The sequence below is a fragment of the Saccostrea echinata genome, unplaced genomic scaffold, assembly GCF_033153115.1.
Source record: "Saccostrea echinata isolate AGI-Se365-2 ecotype Australia unplaced genomic scaffold, CSIRO_AGI_Sech_v1 ptg000046l, whole genome shotgun sequence".
Lineage (NCBI taxonomy): Eukaryota > Metazoa > Mollusca > Bivalvia > Ostreida > Ostreidae > Saccostrea > Saccostrea echinata.
In genome coordinates this window covers 2103784-2123427 of record NW_026889795.1, presented here as the reverse complement: position 1 = coordinate 2123427, position 19644 = coordinate 2103784, and the positions used below count along the sequence as shown (strand labels likewise).

The 19644-nt window shown below is 34.8% G+C and overlaps 1 protein-coding gene and 1 non-coding gene across 4 annotated transcripts; one reads left to right on the top strand and one right to left on the bottom strand.

Moving 5' to 3' along the window:
- Positions 1-2463: 2463 nt before the first annotated feature.
- Positions 2464-19357, bottom strand: LOC133202198 (methylmalonyl-CoA mutase, mitochondrial-like). Of its 3 annotated transcripts, none has more exons than XM_061337975.1 (20): positions 19233-19357; positions 18724-18852; positions 16951-17035; positions 16766-16812; positions 15327-15433; positions 14618-14801; positions 14154-14288; positions 13782-13899; positions 12283-12362; positions 11783-11914; positions 11009-11185; positions 10149-10232; positions 9879-9984; positions 8291-8427; positions 7653-7778; positions 6668-6769; positions 6059-6199; positions 5433-5560; positions 4473-4561; positions 2464-2978 (listed from the first exon to the last, which is right to left on the bottom strand). In XM_061337975.1, the coding sequence occupies exons 1-20, from the start codon at positions 19284-19286 to the stop codon at positions 2887-2889; spliced, it is 2253 nt and encodes a 750-aa protein (XP_061193959.1). In that variant the 5' UTR covers positions 19287-19357; the 3' UTR covers positions 2464-2886. The 3 variants fall into 3 exon arrangements, with proteins under 3 accessions (XP_061193959.1, XP_061193958.1, XP_061193957.1); XM_061337974.1 differs by lacking the exon at positions 16766-16812 and adding an exon at positions 15945-15991; XM_061337973.1 differs by lacking the exon at positions 16766-16812 and having other exon boundaries at positions 2466-2978; positions 16904-17035.
- Trnat-agu (transfer RNA threonine (anticodon AGU)) lies at positions 10627-10700 on the top strand. The gene has a single exon. It is a non-coding gene; the product is annotated as a tRNA-Thr (tRNA).
- Positions 19358-19644: the final 287 nt, after the last annotated feature.

The following is a 19644-nucleotide window of genomic DNA, read 5'->3' as shown; positions in this document are numbered from 1 at the left end:
TTTTTCTTCTCAGGGGCCCCTTCAGCATATAGAACAGATGACAACGCTGCAGTTTTGCAAAACATAAGAGCAAAAGTTATAGAGACACAAAATAGAGAAGGAGCCTTCTTCCCCTTAGGATTAGATCATGTCAAGAAAATGGAAACAGCCCACCTCCCCGACGGAACCGTATATAGACTTCAGTCAATGTGGTGCCAAACATCCTTAGTTACAAAAAATGCATCTACTCAAACAGAGGGCCAACAACAGGTGGACGCGCAGACTCAGTGTTCAGTAAGGCTTCAATTAGTGGACTAATTACCCCGAAACGAGGACGTTTCGCCTTAAGAGGGGGGTATTGTCACGAACTTACCATATTGTTATGAACATAATGTTCAGGATAATTTATTAATAACGATATTATAATTGACTCACTTATTACATTACGTTAAATCCATATCATTATATATGTGTACAGTGTTGTGATTTTCGTTTGGACTAACCGCATAAAAGTAAGAATAAAACGAACTCTGAGCCCGATGCCAAAAAACTTCCTATGTATTTGTAAATTGACTGTTAACAAAGAAATTAACAAAGAATGATATAATTGCACTTTATTTATATTTGTATAATGAGAAAAAAAAATGCAGTGTTATTCTTCATGAAGTTCTGTATTGGTACAACGTTATTAATTAATTTTTCTGAGTTAAGGGCGCTAATTAAGATTAGGGTTTGGCCATTGTGACGTTATTGGTATCTGACGTTTATACGTCATCATAACAACTTTTGTCTATATAAGTCAGCTGTTTTGTGAGGAGAAGCCAGTCGACTGTGGAGAGCGACTCAGCATCTCTCGAAGTAAGACAGTGGTATGTACAAACATTACCAAGTCTAATTACGTTTAACCATATATTGGTTTTGTGGCATTAGTTCTTATAGTTTATTACCAAATTAATGGTAACGTCCTGGATCGGTTCATCACTATCAAATAACGTTGTACCAACCAAGTTTATCATTGTGCTTATAATTGAACCATTTGATCGTCTTAATAAATATCATAAACTTTACAACGTGTTATTCATCACGGTTCTAGTGCAGATATCATAGTGAACTAAAGTTGGTCATTTCGTCAATTATTCAGTGGACCAAAAATTGGTCATTATTCCGATTGTATATAAACTTTGTGGACAACCATTTCAACCTTGACTAGTTAGTAACCAACAGCGGCCCACGATTAACTGATTAGTTAATACCCTATTCCATCGGTTTCGTTACTATATATATATATATATATATATATATATATATATATATATATATATATATATATATATATATATATATATATATATATACTGTATACAGGGTTATTTTCGCCCCATGTTATTTTCGCTCTTTCACACTTGCAAACAATATTACCTTGTTTTAAATTCGCCCAGTCAAAGTTTTGTGTAAGAAATTATACTGTGTTCTTTGAATTCGCCCCGTTTTAAATTCGCAAACCTGTGAGTAGGGCGAAAGGGGCGAAAAAAAAACGGGGGCGAAAATCTCCCTGTATACAGTATATATATTGAGGGGGCACACAAGAATAAAGTATCTACGTTTACTATAGCAATCTATATATCGGCAAAATTATTGGGGGGCACGTGCCCCCCCCCCCCTCCCCCGGTTCCTACGGCCATGATAGGTTGTGATACATGGAAGACAGGCAGCTAGACAGACAGACAGACAGAGGCCGGGTAAAGTGATCCCTAACTGCCGCTCTGCTGCTCTGCAGGTGACACACAAAAAGTGCATCTTTAGGAAAAGTGTACTCAGAAATCATTAACATCACTTGCATTTAAAAAAAAACAAACAAAAAAAATAAACAGATAAAATTGTTTTAATTTTGTTTAATTTACTGAAAAAGCAACAATCACATCAATAATTATACACTGGTGTATACATAAATAATATATGTATTGATACATTAAGAGCTCATTTCATATCTAATTCTAAATACATGACTATTGTACCTTTGAAAATACTGTACATATGTTTTTGAAACAGCATAATTTTTATGTATTACAAAAAAAAATTTTAGTTTTTCTTTTCAAATGTTATCAAGTTAGGGCAAATTTGTCAACCATAGAGAATGATAGTAAGTAGGCACTGAATGTTCCAAAGGTGAAAATTAATGCAAACATCTTTAAACTGAGTCATTGAAAAAATCCATTAACAAGCCTCTCTGCAGCTTAAACAACTGGGGCAATGATCAATAAATCCGATATTTTTTTCCTTGAATATCTCACTTTACTAGAAATAGATTTTTTTTAGGATTGTCTGTAGTAAAACATTGTTTCCCTTTAGCTCTGACCAGTTAGGAAAGGAAATACTTTTCAGTCAAAAAGGTAAAATATGTTAAATTTTTAATTTAGCAATATCACATTTTAGTCACCAAATTAAAAATTCAGCAAAAACTGAATTGTTAAAACAAAATGAATATTAAAGTTACATCAATGACATTTCTGTTTTTTTTTTCCTTCATTTTAATTCAAATAAAAAGATCAATTCATGACTTTAAGTTTTCCAATCCTACACTATTTTGAAATCAAAATTAAAGGTGGTTACATATTATGCAGAATATGGCACACTGCATGTCAAAAATAATATGAATTCTACAAACATGATCCATGTGTCTTAGCATTCTAACATTGGGACAATTATTCCATGTGCTCAACATCTTCTAAAGAAAAGATAATTATATGTTTAAGGGTTCAAACTTCAACACATTCAGGGTGAAACCTGTTTCTGGAGATGTTCTTGCCATCAGGATTATGTTAATTGTAACATGATAGGAAGCGAGAAGCTAAATTCATGATTTAGTGTCAATTTATGACATCTCTTTATTACAAAGTTCCACTATTCTCAGCCTGTGGCAGATTTTGCTTTGTCTGTATTGTCATTGTTCTTTTCAAGCATATCTATCACCTTGATGGCAGCATCTGGAATTCTAGTACCTAAAAAAATAAAACAAATTGAGTCAAAATCAGTTAGTTGACCTAGATTCATCAGCTGAATTTTGATATTAATGAATCCTAATATATTTGAGTCCCATACACCAATAAAATGCAACAGTTACATAAAAAAGACCCTAAATTTTAAATACATGTATATTTTTTAGGGATGGCAGTTTGTAACTGGTTAATTAATTACTCGGTCGGAAAGATGGTAATTGGTTAGAAAATCTGTAATCGGTTAGTCGAAAAAAATAAAATGCATGTAAATTTGAAAGTAGTTTTCTTAAAATTCATTTTTATAAAAGAAACCTCAGGAAAGTCACTGATAATTTAGCATTTTCACATATCTATTTAAGCTAATTTGGTGGTAATTATGGCTTGCTGGAATGAGATCGCGGGGGTAATTGGCAGTTTGTGAAGTGTTAATTACTGTTTAAACAACATGCCATTACTCCCGACTGTCCTGTAATTCTTTAATGAATATGATTAAACAAATCACAATTGAGCATTGTGAATTGTTACGACTGTCTTTTGCAGTTATCCATCAAATTTTATTATTACACAAACATGGTAAATTAAGTGAAAGTTCCGACTCAATTTTGATTATGGTACCAATGCAGTATGAAAACTTGTGTGTCATCTATCATAATGTCTGATTTCTCAGGCATGTTTCATGGGTTTTCTTAATTTTTTCTTGTCGATTGAAATAAAATGTATTTACATGAAGATTCCTGATCAAGGTAAACAGAATGTTTCTAACTTCTAATGTCTTTTTAGTCTTCTTGTGTTTATATGATAAAGAGGTTCTTGAAAATAAAGTCATGAAAATGTGCATTTTGATACGATTAACCGGTCAATCGGTCGCAACCTCTGTGGTTAACCGATTAGCAATTCTGTATTCGATTGCCATCCCTAATATTTTTGCTTCCTGTAATCACTATTTTACTGTTTCACAGAAACTATAAAATTCAGTCAAACAGCAATCCACAGAAAAAGTCTTTATAAACAAAGTAGGCACTAAAAGCAAGATCATGATATAAATTAATGTCACATTAAAAAAATTACTGTGGAATCATTAAAATCTTTGGGGGGCTAATTTTCTTGGATCGCTTAAATTTTTTATGTTACTTCATGCATTCTCTTATGCCTACAATAGGAAATATCACTTTGTAACCCTAGTTTAAATTTTATATTAATTCGTGGAGGATGTTAATTCAATTTCACCACAGTAAATCATCAGAATTTAGGTAAGCAAGTTGCCTTTGTAAATATGGCTAAACAGTTAAACACTTTTGCACTGAACATGCTTATAATGAATTCATGCTTATAGTGAAGTGATTTTCATTCCCTGTAAAACTGACATTAACATGTTACATGTATATGATGAATCATGCTTACAACAAATCAAATTGTTTGTCCCTGGAACTTTGTTGTAAGCATGTTTTAATGTATATATGCAGTACAATGTGTATATTTCCTGAGCTGATAACCTACCTGGACCAAACACGGCAGAGACACCAGCTTCATACAGGAATTCATAGTCCTGAGGTGGAATAACTCCCCCAGCTACCACTAGAATATCACTGTAACAAATCAAATAAACCACTGAAAGTCAACCCAAATATATAACCACATAACAATTTGTATTATATAATATGCTGTGGTTCTTATTGTTAAGATTTTTTTTTTGGTCATGTTTCGTAGCTCGTCAATCGGTCATCAGCTTACAATGGTAATTAACAAATTCACAATTTGCAAAATTAATGTAGCAAATTTTTTTCCCTTTAGTATACAAATTATTTAAATTAAATTTCAATTCTTACTCTACAAGTATCTGTTCACAATTTTACTCATCCCTTTGATTTTTTTTCAGCAGTTCTCAAACTCTACTCAGACACCATCAAATATTTAAATGTTCTCAAAATTTCCCCTAATTTGTCCACTTTTAAGCATCCTATTCTATATATGGTTAGCCATTTTTTAAAAACTGGCTCATCCAACTTATAGCTTGTTGGTTTTTACAAATGGTTCATCCTACTACATGTAAATGTAATGATCTACCCATTCTCTCAATGGGGACCGAACATGCAAGGTAGCTCTGTCAGTAGAGGGATTGCTCTGTTATCGGAAAGTCATGGGTTCAAACCCTGGCTGCGACTGACCTAGGTCTACAAAAAATAGCTAGCAACTGTTCCTTTGTCAAACGCTCGGCACTTTGAAGTGAAAGTTGTGGGTCTTCCAGATGAGACCTTAAAAACCAAGGACCTGTGTCATGGCACGTGGCATGATGAATATCCCTCACTTCTCAAAGGCCCTGAGTGCCAAGTAAATGTCTAAATTTGAAGCCCTTCGTTGGTATATGGTGATGTCTATATATGAGTGCAAAATTCTCAAATGGGACATAAAACAACATACAATTAATCAATAATCTTTCAGTGGGCCTATTCCACTTACGGTCTGCCCATTTTCTTGAGTTCTTGGATGACCTCTGGGATGAGAGTTTTGTGTCCAGCCGCCAGAGTACTGACCCCTAAAACGTGGACATCAGCATCCACTGCCTGCTGGGCTGCTTCCTTTGGAGTCTGTAAAATGTCAGGAATGAGATAGAGGAATTTTATAAAACATTTGTCATTATTAGAGAGGGAACATTCAGATAGAAGAAAAACTTTACAGGTATTCATCAATTTTTGTTTTTGTTTAAAATTGTCACCAAAGACACCAAGAAATTCACATTTCCGATAACATTGCTACTTATATGTCTACACATTTTGTTTCAGTCATCAGATTTTTATGTGCCTGAGTCATATATAAAATTACCAAAGAAGAACCCCCCCCCCCCCCCCTCCTCCCACTAGAGAAATGTTTTCTCTTTGACTTATGTATACATGCCTTATATTAGTAAAAAAGCAAATATGAGATGTAGACATGAATGCAAGAAAATGAGCAAGATGAGGAAGTTCAAAGAACATCATCAAATGGTCAGGATAAATTTCAAAAGTTTCTTTTTTACAGATGAAAAAAGAGTTTGCCTCTTTACATATGAAATGGTACATGTACATAGTAAAATAGCTTTAACTAACAGCGAACAATGGGCCAATATCAACATCAAATCCCAAGTCAGCGAAACCTGTGGCGATGACCTTTCCGCCACGATCATGTCCATCTTGACCCACTTTGGCCACCAGGATACGTGGACGTCGCCCTTCTGTCTCCGCAAATTTCTATAAAATATGAAGCAGTTTTATTAAGCTAAAAAATAATTTGAACTGTTTTTTCCCCCATAAGATTAAAATTTTATATACTGTGATGCCAAAAAAAAAGGTGAGCATGTAAAAAAAAATTTAAATACAAAGGTTAATCTGAGATGAACTTACGTAAATGTTAAGGGAAAAATTACCAAAATGAAGCTACATAATTTTGATAGGTTTGTAAATTTAGATTGATGTGCTCTTTTGATTTGTTAGTCTTTTTTAAGTATTTTTAAAGAAAAAATAATTTATTTCTCAGTTTCAGAAAAGTTTTAAAATATAAAATTATGTTAATACTGTACAATAAATACAATTCATCTTTACTTAATTTTTCTACATAAAACAAAAAAAAAATGAATATTTCATTTATTCACAAACATAATTTTACCTATACATGTAATGTGATTTTTAACATTTTTGTTTATTTATTTTAATCAATACTTGAACTCTCTGTGTGGCTTGAGTGATTTCATCCACTTCTCCAAACTCTGTCTTGTAGGCTCCACTGACCAATCTATCACTGGCCACATGTCTGCCATATACCTATAGATCAACAAATCAATACACAAAAATCACTTGTCACATGTCTGCCATATACCTATAAATCACATCATATCAAGATACATGACACTACATAATACTCTTAACTACAAGTAAGCAAGTTCAATAGTAATAAAATTTAAAGAAACTGTAGTATACTGCCAATTTTGTTAATTATCGACTGTACAACCCTACATGAAAATGTAAAATATCCCTTCAGTGCTCTTGACAAAACCATTTTATGTACATGTTAATGCAGCCTCATTCTTCCAGCAGTGCAATCCTGGAGCTATATTTAAGGATCTGACAAACCTATGTCACGTTGGAGCTGCGCAACAAGTCAATGCCTATAAAAACATGCTTCCCACATAACTTAGCAACAAACCATTAAAGCCTACAGAGACAAAGAGACATGCTCTTTTCCCAATTTATCAACAAGTCATTCCCTACATCGATACTCTTTCCCCTGACTCACCCACAAGCCCATGCTTATATACATGTAAAACATTTCACCCATCTCAACAGCTGGTCAATGCTTATGAACACGTATCTGTCATTGAAAGAGATACTCCCCTCCCCTGTGGTGGTGGAGTGATCTATACCTTTTCCATGGCCTGTGTGATTTCATAGATAGAGATACTCCCCTCCCCTGTGGTGGTGGAGTGATCTATACCTTTTCCATGGCCTGTGTGATTTCATAGATAGAGATACTCCCCTCCCCTGTGGTGGTGGAGTGATCTATAACTTTTCCATGGCCTGTGTGATTTCATAGATAGAGATACTCCCCTCCCCTGTGGTGGTGGAGTGATTTATACCTTTTCCATGGCCTGTGTGATTTCATAGATAGAGATACTCCCCTCCCCTGTGGTGGGGGAGTGATCTTTACCTTTTCCATGGCCTGTGTGATTTCGCCCACTGTACATCGTGCCCTGGCAGCATCTATGGACAGCTTAAGAAGGTTTCCATTCTTACTGGAACATGCCTCAGTGATGGCTTCTAATGCTTCCTGAGCCTAAAAGAAAAAATAGGGTAACATCTTTTCAAAAGTTTCAAGTCTCCATTTTTAAACATTTGATACAAGTGATAATCCTGAAATATTAGAGCACATATTTGTAAGTCCCTAGATTTTCTATATTCTATTGTGTCAGTAAGTCTCCAATCATCTTTTTTCACATAGTACATGTATGTTTAACTGTATATGTAATTAAATATTGAAATTACAGGACATCATCTTTTACATTTCTAGATCTTACATATTCTAATGTTAATATTTGTAGTCTCAAATCATTGTTTTATATACATACATGTAATACTATATTCCTGAATTTAAAAAAAAATTTTTTTTTTTTGGTCTCCAAGTAGACATTGACCTTTCTAATTTGAAGGTATCAACGTTGGAATTTTTTCCTAGGGGAGGTGAGTCCATACCAACTTCAAATATATTTTGATTCAGAAATTTTGTACAAATAGGAAAAACCTGTTTTCTTGCCAATAAATATTACATTTGCCAGTATTTTCATGTACCTTTTTCTGGTCTCTGTTTTCCCGCGTCTTGTTCAGTCGCTGAATCTGACTCTCCCGTACGTGTTTATTGTCAATACACAGAACGTCCACCTGATGTTCCTCTTTAGGTCTGTACTTGTTCACTCCAACAATTACCTCTGTTTTAAAATGAAAGTTTCACATAAACATCATAATTATATCTAATAATTATGTTATATCATTCACTAACAAAGAGAGTCAACAACTAGATAGTTACATGTCAACTAGTACACTTACATGACGTAGTAGCAGTTAAAGAAATTATATATGATTAGTAAACTTTAGTCTTCAAAAACATTTTCATTTAATTATCTGCCCTTAAAGGACTTATCGCATGTTTCTAAATTATTTGAAATTAAAAGCGTATTACGTTCCTTATGACCACAATTTATAAATTTTGTGTTTTACTGTGGATAAATCGCGGTAATTAACCAATTATTGATTCAAATGAAAACCCCTGAATTAAAAATCTAAGTTAATTAGATAGCGATCACGTGACCCTGTGACGTCAAAGGCGACAATGGCTGATCAGCTCTTCATTAATCTTACTAAAATATACGCGATACAACCTGAATTTTCTGCGTTGTGGACGACCAAATCACATATTTTATCGATATAAATTGAATATTCAACCTTATATTTTAGAATTGTCAGCAAGAAAAAATCTGAAAAATCTGTTAACTTTGTAAAAATAGCAGCGACGATAGCGAGGGAGACGCAGCGAAGACGAAGAAACTCGCCATAACAATGCAATTTGACTTGTCATCTTATCACATGTCTTAACTTATTTGATTCACAAATTAAACATTATATAACTTTGGTATTCTTCGTTTTGTATATAACATTAATTTATGCAAGTCTTCATATGTTTTTTAAAGGATGGCGATCTTGAAAAGTAATTTCCCGATCACGAAACATTGCCGTAATTAGAGCTACAGGTTCTAAATGTTTTGAATAAAAAACGAAAATATCTTAAAAGCCTTATACCTTAGAACTAATTAATGTTCTATAGTAATTAAAAAGCATATAAGGAATTAATTTTTTCAGCATTTTTCGTAATTAAGCTGCATTTGTCATTGATAACTCCGTAAATAGTGTGCATATTCTCATCTCTCTATCACCGAATGTCGCCTATGACGTCAGAGTAGTATTTCGCCGAAATCCGACTGAAATATGCATATTGCCATATTTGAATTTCAACTCTCCATATCTCTTAAAATATGCTTTCAACAACGTTTATTGTATTCAGTATTTTAATAAATAAGGTTATAGATAATATTTTTCATAAAATTACGATTTTTGAAAGATCATGCGATAAGTCCTTTAAGTTTAAGAATAATTGTAAAATTAATGATTTAAATAGTCTGACATAAAAAGTTCATAACAACATGACTGGCAATTTTTAAAAATGATTTCTGAGAGAGGGGGAGAAAGAGGGGTGTGTACATGTCTGTGTTTGAGGGGAGGGAGAGAAGAATTCATGTGAAATGACCATTCCTGTAAAAGAAATAAACCACTGTTCTGACATAAGATTTCACAAACAGATATACTTTATTTGGGATGTTTTTACCTGCACCACTGTCAATCCTGGCCTGCCGTTTGGCCGCACACTCCTCAATCCGTAACTTAGGCATCCCCGAGGCCACTGCCTTAGCCATTCCTCCCATCTCCTCTATCTACAAACATTTACAATGCTCATGACGCTAGGAAGATGATGTATTCACTATCACAACATTCTGCATTCATTTAAATTATTCTGAACAAAAAATATACACTTATATAATGTCATTTTTTAAATACATAGAGTATCATAAAATAGATATTTCTTAAACACACAGACCTCGTTGATGAGTTTCAGCGCTTCATCGTAAATATCGTTAGTCAGACTCTCCATCATATAGGATCCACCCCAAGGATCTGCCACCTGAATTAACATATCAAATTGACATGTAAGTTACATGTAGTTACTGTTATATACAATACATGTGTAGGAATTTAGGCTGGACTGAGGACATCGGCCTTGATAGCTCAGTGGTTAGAGCACCTGACTAGTAATGCAGGGGTCCTGGGTTCGATTCCCGGTCCAGCCATATGTTTTTCATTATATATATATTTATGAATTTTCAATGTATATTAACTCATTCCTCCTTTCCATACTACAGATGGTGCAGTGGCCTACCTTGTTCAGGCAATATAATAAATATACATGACTGTAATTAATGTGAAGTCCTGGCAAGGTGAACCTGTGTTGTGTCTTCGAGGGTGAAGACTATTTAAGGAGGGAGGAATGTAGGAATTTAGGCTGGACTGAGGACATCGGCCTGGATAGCTCAGTGGTTAGAGCACCTGACTAGTAATGCAGGGGTCCCGGGTTCGATTCCCGGTCCAGCCATATGTCTTCATTATATATATATTTATGAATTTTCAATGTATATTAACTCATTCCTCCTTTCCATACTACATATGTATACTCTTGTTGTGTCTAAAAAGTGAATGGAAACTAGCAAATGTCAATAAAAATACTATTTTTAAAAAACCCTAATAATCACCATAATAAAATTTTTTCTTTAATTTCTAAAAAAATATCTGACATTGCAGTTGAGATTTTGAACATCTGAGAAATAATATATACATTTGCACTGTACATCTACCTGTATATTGAGATTGTTTGAAATACCACATACAAGTATAAACATGTACCTTGGGTATGCCCGACTCTTCCTGTAATATAATCTGTGTGTTCCTGGCAATTCTGGCACTAAATGGAGTCGGTAGACCCAGCGCCTCATCAAAGGAGTTTGTGTGTAGAGACTGGGTCCCCCCGAATACTGCCCCCATAGCCTCGATCACAGTACGTACAATATTGTTGTAGGCATCCTGTTGGGAAAACAGCAGTGCATGATGAATTAGTCATACTGAAGTGTTAACGGCAAGCACTTTAACAGATAACAATATGACTTTTTGAATGGTGGAGTAAGGGGAGTAGTCATAAATGAAATGTATTAGTAAAATATGCTTCTAGCGAAGCGTCACTTTACTGTAAGCATAAAATCATCAAAAGCCTGTTCGATGTACCTGTGTTTTACTGTAACTTGGTTAAGTTGATATTCAGTAAATTACATAAATTTTATAATGGGAAACACCTCAAACCAACATCTACATGTATAAAAGCTAAATAATATGTTGCCCATAAACTACTGTAATAGCAATTTTTGTTGTTTTTATGGTGATTCAGACCATGAAAATAGATGATAAAAATAATTCTAAAAATAGAATAGACAAAGGCAGTTCTCAAAAAAGTTGCATATCAACAAAAGTATATTTTTCCCAAACTACAACATTCGATCCCCACAAAAATTAATGAGACTTCATCTCAGGGGGTCCTCTTTAACTACATGTATCACGAATATCAATGCTACACTACTTGTTCTGTCAATGACCAATTAACTATCATGAATATCAATGCTACATTACTTGTTCTGTCAGTGACCAGCCTGAGGTTTGACTATGAGCCCGAAGTAAAAGAGATTTAGGATTCTTGGGACCAAACTTTTCCTTCACCAGTGTTGCCCACAGTCTTCTAGCAGCTCTCATCTTAGCAATTTCCTGAAATGATTTAATCAGTAGATTAGAATGTACAACATTTATTTGATGTTTAGCATGAAGGTTTGAAAGTCAGAAGATCATTTAACAAGCCTCAAAATCTTAAGGAAACTTCATTTCTTTTTAAGATCTGCATGAAATTAGCACTTAAAACTGAAGCATGTGAAATACATGTAGGAGACAACCTTTAATAAATTTCAATATAGTAGAAGTAGGCTACACATTTATTAAATTTATTTTTGAAACAATACAGAAGGAGATTTTTTGTATTACTAATGAAAAGGAAGTCACAGCCAAATACTGTATACAGGGTTATTTTCACCTTGTGTTATTTTTGCCTTTTCACACTTGCAAACAATTTTGCCCCCTACCATGTAGAAGTTCATTCCTATTCCCCAGAAGAAGGAAAGTCGAGGGGCAAACTTGTCCACATCTAGCCCCCTCTCCAAACCTGTGAAATAAAAACGTGCTGTCTATTACAGAACTACCACAGACAAAAATATAACAGTCAACTACATGTAAATATTCTGAGAAAATGTCAATATTTCATAGGAAGAAAATAAAGTTGTTATCAGCAGGGTATTGTAGCAGGCTTTCAATTTGAATAAGATCTTCCTGATTTAACACAAAACTGTGAACAAAAACCTTTATAACAATCAACTAGCTCTCTTACATCCTCTTGATTTCTGCTTTGTCAACCTTAAGAGGAACAAGTTATAGTCATTAAGTACACGTTTAGAAAGCTTTTAAACTCCCTGCTTGTTTTTCTCAATAAGAAAGCTTCAGAAAAGATTTACTGACCCCCCTTCATTGTTTGTTTAATACTCAGAGAGTCCTTTATCATCTGAAGTTTCCTTATTTCTGTACTTGTAAGCATTTTTTGTCTGTCATTTGTTGTTTTCAATCAAGCTACATCGGACGCAAGTTTTGGTTGATGTCAAGTTTATTTGGCTTCTTTCTACTTTGAGAATTCTATGGCGAACTGTATGCCCATAGTTTACATGCTTGTGACATTATTGTTGTGTTACCACAGGACTCAACATTAACTTTATTTCCTACTTGTCCATTTGGACAAGTGACCAAGGAATTTACTTGTCCGAACTTCAACTTCACTTGTCCGAAAAATTTTCAATAAAGATTTAATACTGTTAACTGAAAAACTAAAAATGAAGTCCATTACATGTGCATGATTTATTTATAAATACAACAAACACATAATACAAAAATTATCTAGACTTTCTGTCCTGACAACATAAATGCTGTCAACATAAAACAGAATCCAAATTTCGTCAGTTTCATGCCTTTGCAGTAGTATGCAATTAGTGAACTTCAATCCCGATCGAGTGTACTCAATTACATAGCGATCTATATCGGGATCGAAGTTCGGTTTTTATGTACTGTTTCCGTCTTAAAATACCGGTAAACTTTCAACAGTCGTTCTTTTAAATATTTAGAGACTTCTTTACATAAAAATGCACTTGTCCAATCGGACAAGTGCCCAGCAATATTAACTTGTCCGTATTTTTTTTCACTGGTACTGGACAAGCGGACAAGCGTTAACGTCGAGCCCTGTACCAGTTGTCAAGTGTGTTGCTAATGCTGACGGTAACATAACAAATTGTTAAATGCATCTAAACCAATCAAATCTTAGTATTTAAAATGAAAGTACAATTGAACTTTGGTATCCTGAATGCGGATATCTCGAATACCATGATACCATGGTTATGTTGAAGTGACATCCTAAACATGTATTTCTTAAGTATTTTACCCTTGATATTTCGCACCTCGGATATCTCAAAGTTTTTTCTCCATCCCATAGAGTTCAAGATAACGAAGTTTGACTGTATAATAATGTACATGTATATCACACCTGTCCTGATGTATTGTAGACCATCCGCCAGTGTGAATGCCATTTCTAGTACTGCATCAGCCCCGGCCTCCTGCATGTGATACCCTGAGATCGATATGGAGTTGAATTTTGGCATGTGCTGCAATTAACGTTGATTACAACATCAAATAAGTGGGACATACATGTAAATATTCATGTAAATAAGACAAGCTAATTGTAAGAGATGACACGACTGAAACACAGCTTTTTTTACTTTATTTACAATACCTTATTTAAATGTCTAATAGTAAATACATGTATATTATTCTTAATCAGTGAAAAGTAAACTTACAGCCCAACAGAATGCTACCTTATGAAATTAATTGACATGTTTTGGACTAAAACTTTCAATACCTTGGAGGTGTACTCAAAAATGTCCCCAATGATCTTCATGGAGGGCTCTGGGGGGAAAATGTATGTGTTCCTGACCATGAACTCTTTAAGGATGTCATTCTGTATTGTACCAGCCAGCTCTTCCTGTTTGGCTCCCTATAGGATAAAAATCAGTTAATGAATTTACTAACTGTAAGATTGAAAAACATACTGTAGCATCTGATCATCTGGCTCCAGTTTTTTAAAAGTTTGCACCTTTATTACATAAATCACCATTCAGATTCAAAACAGAAAACAAGAGAATTAGGCAGAGTTGGACATCCAGCAACTCTCAATTCTCAGTTTGATAATTCAACAGAACTCCCTTTTTAACAGTTTCAATATGAAAATTTCAATCGACTAATTAGTAAAAGGATTCAAAGTTCAAATACCCTTTCATATTTACTACATGACTTGTATCAACTGAAAAATCCCACTGTACCAACCTGTTCCTCTGCTGCGACTATAAACATAGCCATCACAGGAAGTACAGCTCCGTTCATTGTCATCGAGGTGGAGATTTTCTTCAGTGGGATTCCGTCAAACAAGAGTTTCATGTCCTCCATGGAGTCAATAGCAACCCCCGCCATTCCAACATCTCCGACGACACGCTCGTTATCCGAGTCATAGCTACAAATAAGTAATAGTGATTTAAATTTGAAGATATGTTGTTAAGTCTCAAAGTATGCAACATGTAGTCTTAAGTACACCTTTACACAGGATGAACCTACACCATTTAGTCAACTGAACGGTGACTGAATGGTTTGGAAAGGTCACTGAAAGGTCACAGAGCTCTGCCATTCAGTCACCTTTCAGTAGACTTTCAGTCACCTTTCAGTTTACTGAATGGCAGAGTTTTATCCTGTGTTAATTTTCGGTGCAAAGAAAAGAGTCAACCTAGTATACAGATTTTGATGACAATTTTGGAAAATTATATAATTCAGAAATACATTTATAAAGCAATTCTTGGAAAACCTGTATATTATGAATGAAAACAGGGCAAAAACAATTTCTGACCAGAAAAACTCACTTGATGGCACTGGACTCTTAGCTTAAAAAAACTGATTCTAAATTGGCTGCTTTGCATAAACAGTCTAAATGTTTAGATGTTGATAGGTCAGTGATCACTTTGAATCCAAGAGTATGAAGTCTTACCCCCGGTGTGTTGGAAGGTCAAAGGCTACACTGAGTCCCTGCTGGCCAGCAGCTATATTGTCTCTGTAGAATTTATTGCTCTCTTCTACTGTACTAAACCCTGAATACTGAAAAAATCAGTGTTGAAATTAGAGAATATTTTATCTGTCAATCAAATATTACATGTGAAATCATTTAACTTAACAAACTCATTAAACTGTTGAAGGAATATATTTGTCATGTAGCCGAGTGAAATTCATGATGATTATTCAGACTTCTTAATTAATTGCTTTACGAACATCACACATTGTAACACAGTGTGTGAAAGACAAGTTTTCTCATGAGTTGGCCAGTCAGTCCAAAATGCTGCAAAAACTTCTCACACTTAAGTAAATATTACTAGAAAAAAGTACATGTATCCCTTTTTAGCATGTGTGATATGGAAACTATTTATACTAAATTACATTTAATTCTCCCCTTCCCCTTCTCTCTCTCTATTTCTACCTGTCTGATTGTCCATGGTCTATTTGTGTACATTGTGGAGTAGGGGCCTCTCTCTCTCTCTTACCTGTCTGATTGTCCATGGTCTATTTGTGTACATTGTGGAGAGGGACCTCTCTCTCTCTCTCTCTCTCTTACCTGTCTGATTGTCCATGGTCTATTTGTGTACATTGTGGAGTAGGGGCCTCTCTCTCTCTCTCTTTCCTGTCTAATTGTCCATGGTCTATTTGTGTACATTGTGGAGTAGGGACCTCTCTCTCTCTCACTCTTACTTGTCTGATTGTCCATGGTCTATTTGTGTACAATGTGGAGTAGGGACCTCTCTCTCTTATCTGTCTAATTGTTCATGGTGTATTTGTGTACATTGTGGAGTAGGGACCTCTCTCTCTCTCTTACTTGTCTGATTGTCCATGGTCTATTTGTGTACATTGTGGAGTAGGAACCTCTCTCTTTCTTACCTGTCTGATTGTCCATGGTCTATTTGTGTACATTGTAGAGTAGGGACCTCTCTCTCTCTTATGTGTCTAATTGTCCATGGTCTATTTGTGTACATTGTGGAGTAGGGACCTCTCTCTTTCTTACCTGTCTAATTGTCCATGGTCTATTTGTGTACATTGTGGAGTAGGGACCTCTCTCTCTCTCTCTTACTTGTCTAATTGTCCATGGTCTATTTGTGTACATTGTGGAGTAGGGACCTCTCTCTCTCTCTTACTTGTCTGATTGTCCATGGTCTATTTGTGTACATTGTGGAGTAGGGACCTCTCTCTTTCTTACCTGTCTGATTGTCCATGGTCTATTTGTGTACATTGTAGAGTAGGGACCTCTCTCTCTCTTACGTGTCTAATTGTCCATGGTCTATTTGTGTACATTGTGGAGTAGGGACCTCTCTCTTTCTTACCTGTCTAATTGTCCATGGTCTATTTGTGTACATTGTGGAGTGGGACCTCTCTCTTTCTTACCTGTCTGATTGTCCATGGTCTATTTGTGTACATTGTGGAGTAGGGGCCTTTCTCTCTCTCTCTCTTACCTGTCTAATTGTCCATGGTCTATTTGTGTACATTGTGGAGTAGGGGCCTCTCCCTCTCTCTTTCCCTTACCTGTCTGATTGTCCATGGTCTATTTGTGTACATTGTGGAGTAGGGACCTCTTGTGTAGGGAAATTGTCCTGGTACCTCATCTTGTACATCTTTGACGTCAGCTTTTGTATAAACAGGTTTTATTTCAATCCCCTGTAGAAAGAAGAATAAAATGACTTTACAATACATTTTACAGAACTTTTTTTCTGTATGGTATTAATTTACAAATTTTCTGTGGAAATTTGACCCAGCATATTTAAAGTACATTTTAGACAGAAAGTGGCAACAATCTAAGAAATTAGCATAATTTTCTATCTACAGATTGAACAGAAATTGCGATTCTGTTTAGTTATGTCACTGTGGAAAAAAGTATCTTTTCAGCAGAATCATACATTAACAAATGTAAAAGACAAATTTGCTACTAGACTAAATACTCTTGAACCAATAAAACTGATGACAGTACCCATTTATCCTTTTCCATGTTTTATATTAATTCTAATAAAGTATCAGATAAAATACCAAATAATACTAAAAAGAAGACTTACTTCAAAGCCTCCATAGGGAAGTTTGGGTATAATTAAATAAAGTTATATTTTCAGGGGCATATACGAGGGGTGATCAAAAAGTTCGCAAAGTAATTGAATTACTTCCATAAAAGAAATGAAATTAGGTTTCTGTGTTTATCAATTTTTAAAGTAGTCCTCTCCAATTTAAATGCACATCTGCAACCGTTCTGCCCATGCGCGAATCGTGATACAGGCTGTCACGTGACATGCTCCGAAGCGTTCCGTTCACAGAAGCTAAAAGATTTTTCAGAGTCTTATATTTCTTACCATGCAAGTTATTTTTTATAACAAGAACAGTCCATTTGTCAGAAATGGCCAAATCTCAGCAATAGGATGGATGGATAAGGATATCCTTTCCCAAAATGAGCATGGTGGCCATCACAACCCGAATCCACTGTCTTGGGTGAGTCGTTTATCCAGTGTGGATAGAGTATGGGTGCCTTCTTTTTATCATATCTGATATGTTTAAAGTCTAAAGTCTGATATGTTTAAAGTCTAAAGTAAACGATATTTTAGAGATTTAATAATTATATTATTGTTAAGATATCCAACTATTTTTCTACCTGTAACTTGGCGGTCTTTCATAACAAATTGCTCACTAAGGACACATCTCTTCCCCGGCATACTTTCATTGGGCAACAGAACAAACGTCATTTTTAACCTTCTCCCTTCCTTCACTTAAACAATAAATCCAATTAATGATTGAACTCCTGACAAGTCTTTTGTCTTTTTAAACTTTGTACAAATTATTATGTGCTACATGTACTACAAAGGAATTTCAAAGGTACACATAAAACTTTACAGCCGTGTGTTGCTCGAATACGACCGAGTCAATAATTTTTTGTCACAAGTAACCTACCTATTGACGTCATTTTCACATTGTGACGTCACAAACATGGAACAAAACATTACATAACATCTGCTATTTATAGAACACATGTATGACTATATGTGCAGTGCCAAATTTCATTCTGATCTGAATTGTGGTTTTGTAAATATAGAGATAGTTCGCGAACTTTTTGATCACCCCTCGCATATCAGTGATATGTTCTTTTTTACTGTCTTGAATTACTGGTAGGCACGCATATGCATACTATATATGATTATAAATCTGGTGAGTGGATACACATCCAGCTGAGGGGCATCACCTATCTCTTAACCAGTAACCTACTACCACAATCATTGACATAAGACACAGTGCCACAGATATACTTGGCACAGTCCTGTCCACAAGTACCTGTGAGAGATGCCTGTGCAGTATAACTATAGACAAACCTCGGGTGTTTTCCAGATCAGTGAATCTATGTCTTTTTTCCCCTTTAGTTCTTTTGATGCTGCTGCTTTCCATTCTGGGTGCAGAGGTTCTTTGGTGTGGGCACAACGACAGTAGAGAGGTGCAATTCCCTGTAAATGTCAACAATAATTCTCTGACTAATCACAAAAAGTGAATTCTCTTTCTGTCAAACACATTGCACAATAAAGCATTTTCTATGAACATGTGTTTAACAATATGATTATTAGCATCGATCCTTTACAATATTATTGTATTATGTTTATAAATCCAAAAGAATGGTTATTTACATCTCAGATTGCAGGCTAACATACATATTAATATGCTTTTTGGGACATGTAAAATAGGCTAGTTCGTACATCTTACTGCATTGTACATGTGTATTTCATGTATTGGGTCTTATGCAAACGTCATGACAAGACTATTTAGTGCATTTAACTTTCTTTGCGCAGTTGTCAGTTCGTTATTCTGCTGCATTTATGTGAACCTTTACCTTGTGGAGATTCTGCCGAATCATCAACTGCGATAGCTTCTCCAATCGCAACATTTTAAATTTCGTTTATCACATCAAAATGTCAATCCAGAGCAGAGGCGATTCAAGACTACAGAGTTCAAGGTCATGCAACACAGGAATTTCGAGCCCGAGGTATTTTGTACAGAACTTTTAGATTACTGAGCAGAATTGTTTGTGAATAAAATATAAATATTTCAAGAATGTAAACGTTCATTATAACCAATATTGGTATATAGTTGTTTAACTCATTGGATTAAAGGACAGATGATATATTAAATAAAACTTTTCTTTTTTCAAATTATGTAAATAACTACATGTAGTAAAGTCATGTTTTTATAAGTGAAATGGATGAGTTTGACCGCATAGATATATTTTTTTAAATTTTTCATTC

Bases quoted from the DNA above. Each gene is read 5' to 3' on its own strand.
- LOC133202198 (XM_061337975.1), bottom strand. From the start codon at position 19,286: ATGTTGCGATTGGAGAAGCTATCGCAGTTGATGATTCGGCAGAATCTC. The intron at 5,561-6,058 runs GTTAGTTAAAGC...GACATTTTACAG, and splicing joins ATATTGGCCCATTGTTCGCT to ACTCCAAAGGAAGCAGCCCA. The intron at 4,562-5,432 runs GTAAGTGGAATA...GATTTGTTACAG, and splicing joins CTCAAGAAAATGGGCAGACC to TGATATTCTAGTGGTAGCTG.